The sequence below is a fragment of the Olea europaea genome, chromosome 3 (assembly GCF_002742605.1).
Source record: "Olea europaea var. sylvestris chromosome 3, O_europaea_v1, whole genome shotgun sequence".
Lineage (NCBI taxonomy): Eukaryota > Viridiplantae > Streptophyta > Magnoliopsida > Lamiales > Oleaceae > Olea > Olea europaea.
The window spans coordinates 22,479,998-22,486,494 of record NC_036239.1 but is presented as its reverse complement, the minus strand read 5'-3'; the positions used below and the strand labels follow the sequence as shown (position 1 = coordinate 22,486,494).

General features: G+C 37.2%; 1 protein-coding gene across 1 annotated transcript; it reads left to right on the top strand.

Moving 5' to 3' along the window:
• The first annotated feature begins 1,420 nt into the window (after positions 1 to 1,420).
• LOC111390476 (protein CURVATURE THYLAKOID 1A, chloroplastic-like) lies at positions 1,421 to 6,162 on the top strand. The gene is made up of 5 exons (XM_023015527.1): positions 1,421 to 1,708; positions 4,363 to 4,460; positions 4,576 to 4,683; positions 4,969 to 5,040; positions 5,895 to 6,162. The coding sequence occupies exons 1-5, from the start codon at positions 1,558 to 1,560 to the stop codon at positions 5,958 to 5,960; spliced, it is 495 nt and encodes a 164-aa protein (XP_022871295.1). The 5' UTR covers positions 1,421 to 1,557; the 3' UTR covers positions 5,961 to 6,162.
• Positions 6,163 to 6,497: the final 335 nt, after the last annotated feature.

Genomic DNA, 6,497 nt, shown 5'->3' with positions numbered 1-6,497 from the left:
CAAATCATGCGGGGCAATCAGGTAATTCGAATGAGACTAATATTGCTGAAAATTATTATGATGATGGAGATGTGATGTTGGCTGTGTCTGACGGGAATCCAAACCCGAGGAGTGGATTCTGGATTCTGCTTGTTCGTATCATGTGTCCCAATAAGACTTTGTTTCAAATATATGAGACGGTGAAATAAGGTGGAGTTGTCATGGGAAACAACCAATCTTGTCGGGTTGCAGAAATTGGTTGGGTTAGATTGAGGCTAAAGGATGGAATAGTGAGGACATTTGATCATGTTCGCCATGTTCCAGACTTGACAAAGAATCTCATATCACCGAATACCTTGGATGAAAAAGGGGTACAAATTTTCTGGTGGAGATGGAGTCTTGAAGGTTCGAAGGGGTGTCCGGGTTGTACTGGAGGGATGGAGAAATTCCCAGTTATACATCTTACAAGGGAGCTTAGAACCAGTTCAGAGACATTTGGACAAGTTCAGTATCGCGGTAGACATTCAATTTGATACAGTACCTCTCGGGTTTGGCTCTGGATCAGTTAAGAACTTTGCTCAAGGGAGTGTTAGTGATTCTACTTTGCCACCAATTTTAGAGGACACACTGTGTTCTTGTGATGTCAATGGACTCATGGAGCGTAGGTACAGTTTTGAAGATGTATGTAATGCTTTAGAAATCATTGAAGGTGACAATATTGGTAAGGGACCTTCTGATCCAGCATGTCGTATGGTTTCTGCTACAGGGTGTGCTTCGACCCTATTTGGTCAATAGTAATTCCTTGGTGGAATTTCGGGAACCCGGGTTTTGGGTTCGGGTGCCGCTTGTGGACATCGTGCAGCGGACGATGGTTTGGTGATGGAGAGTTTGGTTATTGCGTTGAGGAGATTGATTAGTTCATTTTGTTGCAGACGAATTTGAAATCTAGGAGTTTTGTTCGTTGTACCGAAATTTGAGTCAAGGTGGAGATTGTTAGAAGTGTGACTCAAATTGGAGTCTAATTGAATTATATATTTCTATCTTTTTGAGAATTTTTTAGGTCTAGACCACGTGTACTATAAATACAAAGTTCCTCTATCAGTTTTATTGAAGTATGTTGCTGTTCAGTTGTAATTCTCTCCATATTAATAAAATTCGTTGTTCATCTGCTTAATTCAACTTTTATTTTAATTTTGTTAGTGGTATTTTACGATCTTGTATTATACTTTAAATTGGTGTTCATTAAATCTCAATTTTTGCAGTCCGTTTCCACTGTTACTAACACTTGCAAGCCGCTCGCAGCACATGGTACCCCGTGTCGATTGTGTTCGAAATTGGGGAAGTTAAGACAAAGAAGATTATGAGGATAGAAAATCATCCAATCAAGAATCTGCAAATTTCCACATGTCACGCAACGAAATCATATGGGTATTGTATCCGGGAAAGACAGAAATCATTGTGGATAACAATAATTTACAAAGAAAATCTTTGCACCAAATGGGATTTTTGCATCAAAAGAGATAGAAAAGGAGAGGCTAAGCAAAAAAGAGAGGAGTTTCGTTGGTCGTTAGCCGTCAAATGGCAGCGGCAGCTTCCACTTCCATGGCGGCGACAGCCGTCTCGCTACATTGTCTCCCCACCAAAACCACCGTCCACAGCTCCCCCTTGCCGTGTCTGCCTCCCCGTTTCTCTTCTTCAGCTTTCTCCACTTCCTTCAGGCCAATTTCAGGTAAAGTTCGACTTTTTCTTTATTTATTCTCTTTGGGTCAATAGCTCCGGGATAATCCTTTGTTCCATAGTTCTCGGATATTTAATGTATACATTTCAATTAGGTCGTACTCTGTTCTTATAATTCTACCATATGTGTCTTTTTAATTCTGTCCAAATCGAAACATTTTCTTGTCCTAATTTGTCTGTGTGAAATCTTCTCAATAAATATGGTCGATCCCCATTGATTTCTTGAATACTGGATTTTGATCCTTAAGTTTTACGTAGTAAATTTCGGCATTGATTCTATTTTTTTGACTCATGAACTTTTATATTGTTTCTTGGTTAGGTAGAAACATTTTTGATAAATATGTCATATAATCAGCAAGAGCTAACAATCTAGACCAATAGTTCTTTATGATGGACGAGTTTTCACATTTTTGTGACAGAGGGATTTTGGATTGTTGGGGGAGTTCTAATAAAATCTTGGAGTTATTACAATTGTGCTTAAATGTGAGTGTCCAAAGCCACACTGCATAGGTTCTGAAATTGTGTTATGCTCCGCATAGTCTCGTCACTTAGGTTTCTACTTTTCAGGAATATCTTAAAAGATGAATTAGTAATAATTGTTATTGTTTCTTTAGTATATTCAGTGGTTTTTTTTTTTGTTGTTTTTTTTTTTTTTTTAATCCCTGTCAATGTTATGCTCTGCATAATCCTCTTTTCTTGTGCGTACTTGATAAACCAGCATTTATAATTGTAATAATTTCAGTGGCGTGGAAAGGGCTGATATGATGGATTGCAGAATTTGAAACCAATAAGACGAGTCTACGATAGTTATAAGTAGCAATGCACGAATTAATTCTCACAGATTCTTCTTCTCATGAACGAGATTAATTTGCCAAAGACCTTGAAGTTTTCTTTTTTGAGAGCTACATACGATAAGATAGTTCTCATATGATTCGTATTGATATTGAGAATTCAAAATGATTGACATTCACTGGCATTGAGAGAAATGAAGACTATGATCAGGATTAAGTTCTTTTGTTATAAATTATGATACTTTGGCTATTTATACAAGAGTTTTCCCTGTCGATCAAATCATAATGTGTAATTTTGATCCGAGAAATTGAAACTTTAAACTCCATTGTCCGAAGATAATTCCCTATTGGGAAGTTTCATGTGCTTTGAGTAAGAATTTTAATACTTGTTTAGGTGATTGTATACTGAGAGTTTCTCTAAACACCACTTTAGGCTCTGATCCTGCACAATCAGAGTGAAATTATTTAATAAAAAGGGAAAATTGCAGTAGAGGTACCAAACCTTTCGTTTATTAGCAGACTTTATTCAAACCTTTAGTTTGTGCCACCATGAGTGCCAAACTTTTCAAAAATATGTAGCTCAAGTCCGTACTAACGGTTTCCGTCAGTTTGAGCTTAAAAATTGTCAGCTGACTTCAAAAATTAAAAATATAATAATTTTGACCACATAAGGTAAGGGTAAAATTGTAACTCTATAATTTTAATATTAAAAAAAAATTAAAAAGGGGGAAAAAAAAAACCATCTCCTCCTTCATCTTCCCCAATCCCCTCACCCCAGAATCAAAACCATCCGCCCACACCACCACCCTCGGGTCTTACCTGATTTTCTAACAATGGCCAAAACTCAAGTGCTCGATCCTTCAATTCATTTTTAATCAACACTAGGAATTTCTTCAAATCCATTCTGTCAGAGGATTCAGATTCTCCAAAACTAAAACGCGGAAACCCCCCATGACCCGGAATTCGAATCCCCACCGCAGAGGAATAAGGATCCCGATGATGTTGATCAGGATCCAGTTCACACAGACCCGCCACCCAAAAGCCTGTCTGATTCATCTGGTAATAGTGGCGATGGGTGGAGTTTTGGGGGTCTGATCAAGACTTTTGCGACGCAATCCGAGTCGGTGCTAGAGGCATATAGGCGGGATCTTAGGGAATTCGGATTGGGTCTTAGGAAGGAGTCAGAGGTCATCCGCAAGCCGTGCTGTGAAGGAACTCCCGGCTTCGCTCGAGTCTGGTGCGTCGGCTACTCAAGGTTCGCTTGAATCCATTGGACAGGTCCTTGATGGGGTGCTCAAATCGACTGCCGATGTAATTTCACAAGGGAAAGAAAGCCCTGGCTTGGATGGGGAGTCTGAAATGGGGAAAATGAAGGAGGAGATGGTTTTTTTTTTTTTTTTCCCTTTTTAATTGTTTTTTTAATATTAAAATTATAGAGTTACAATTTTACCCTTACCTTATGTGGTCAAAATTATTATATTTTTAATTTTTGAAGTCAACTGACAATTTTTCGGGTCAAACTGACGGAAACCATTAATACGGACTTGAGCTGCATATTTTTTAAAGGTTTGGTACTCACGGTGGCACAAACTAAATGTTTGGGCAAAGTCTGCTAATAAACGAAAGGTTTGGTACCTCGGCTGCAATTTTCCCTAATAAAAATGAATGCGAATGTCTCTCCGTATTGTTCTCCTTTTCATTATCCCTTGGATTAAGATAATCAGTGAATGTCAAGTGTTTAATGTTCAAATCACATACTTCCATTTACAAAGGTCATATTTTGCTTGCTCTCTAAATAGGCCTTTCACTTCTTGATATTTCTGTGGTTATGTAGCTTAGTTTTATTTTTAAACAGAGTCGAGGAGGTCTTCTTGTCTCCTGGTCAAAGCCTCATCATCAGACGAGACATCTGCAGTTGATGCTAATGAATTACTAACAGACCTAAAAGAAAAGGTAACTACACGTCATTTTTGCAAAAACAGTTTTTTGGCTTCCTCTTCAATTTGTTTATTCTCAGATTTATGTTCCTGTTGTTCGATGACTCTTCTCTTGACATCGCGTTTTGAAGTGGGATGCTGTTGAAAACAAGTCTACAGTACTTCTTTATGGAGTAGGGGCAATTTTGGCAACTTGGTTAGCTTCCATTATTGTTGGCGCAGTTAACTCGGTCCCTTTGGTGGGTTCTTCTCCTATGTTACCATTTTAACTAGCAAAGTGATTGTATAAAAAATGGAGCATGTTATATGTATAGAAAAACTTAAGTAAATTTTGACTGAATGCTGGCATTCTGTCATTGGATGTCAGCTGCAAAAAACAGTTTTTGCTGCCACCACAGCATCTGTAAACAATTATGGCAAAAAATTCTGTACAAATAGTAAATCCGAGAAAAATTCAGTTACTTTTTGGTTGATATTCTTTTAATAATCTGAGGTATCATATTGTCTGTTAAAATTTATTTCAGCTTCCAAAGATCATGGAGTTGGTTGGTCTCGGATACACTGGATGGTTTGTGTACCGTTACCTTCTTTTCAAGGTATGATTTCTCCATTCGTGTGGGCTATAATGCATAAAAAATGCTTTTTTAGTTAGCGGCCATAAACCTTCTGCAAACTTATTGGCTTCTATGAATATAAAATAAAAACAGATATCTTTCTCGTCTCTCTCTTGTGTATCTCAAGCTGGATTCTAAGATAAAAAAGATATAGTGCATGTTCAGCTAAGCCTTAAAAAAAGTGAAAGTGCATAAAAAGTAAAGACTTCACTTTTGAAAAAGCTAGTCCTTCAACTAAACTCCCAAAGAACTTCTGTAAAACCTCAGAAATGTTGGCTAATAAAGTTGGATAAAATTAACTTTAATCTTTTTTAGGCTTAGAGCATGTTTAAATCAGCTTAAAATTTCAGTACACCCTTGTATCAGATTCCTTCCTTGCCTCCACCTCTCCCCAGATCTGTGTCCTTTCCCTGCCCTTATTTGTTTCACCTCTCCCATCCCCGTTCACCCCTCCCCTCATTGTTGCCTTAACCAGGAGCACTCGATTAGCTCTCCTGGCTGTGAGTAAGAAGCGAAAGGAGGCAGGCAGTGGAGGACGATAAAAGTGACTTTTGAAAGGAAAAAAGGGCTTTTTAGACAAAATTTGACTGGGGGGATATATTTCGCCTTGACTATTATAAAAAGGATCTTTTGAAAAATTAATAATTATCAGTTTCTGTGATCCGAAGAATTTCTTTTTGCTAACATATATTTTCATTCCCAATTTTGGCACACCATTTCCACATGGACACTTATTCTTATTCTGTAAATGCCTCTCCTCATTCAGATTCTAAATCCCATAATTTGGAAAAACGCATAGATTTCTAATGCTAATTCGTCATATTTTATTTTTGCAGTCGAGTAGAAAAGAACTGGCAGAAGACATTGAAGTTTTGAAGAAGAAGATTGCTGGAACTGAGTGATTGTATGCTATCTAGTGCCAAATTCATCATATAATCATCATTCCAACAGTTGCGTATTCTGTACAAGAGGCATGTGTTGTTGTGATGAAGTGTAGGCCTATGTATTTCTAATGCACTTGATTTTGTTTATATTTGAATAAATATTCAGTAAGTTATTCACGGTTATTTTTGGCCTTCAATGGAAACTTTTTGAAAGTATTAACATAGTGGCCACTCTTACATGTAAAATGTCAAATTTACTTAAAAAAAATGCTATATAAACCATTGGTTGTTAGGTGCACTGGACAAGCTGTCAATGAACATTCTATTATCCACATAACAAAATAAACAACAAATAATCAAATACATGCAACGTTAGATACGTCGAAACTAATCTAAAAACAATTATGCTTCCTTGTAATAAAAAGTCACAGCTCTAAAGTGTTAGTCTAGGATGGACTTTTCATACAATCTCCTAATCCCTACCTCTCATTATCTATGTCGAAGATAAGTTGCTCCGTTAGTACAAACTTCTTTATTCTTTTACTAGTCTATCGC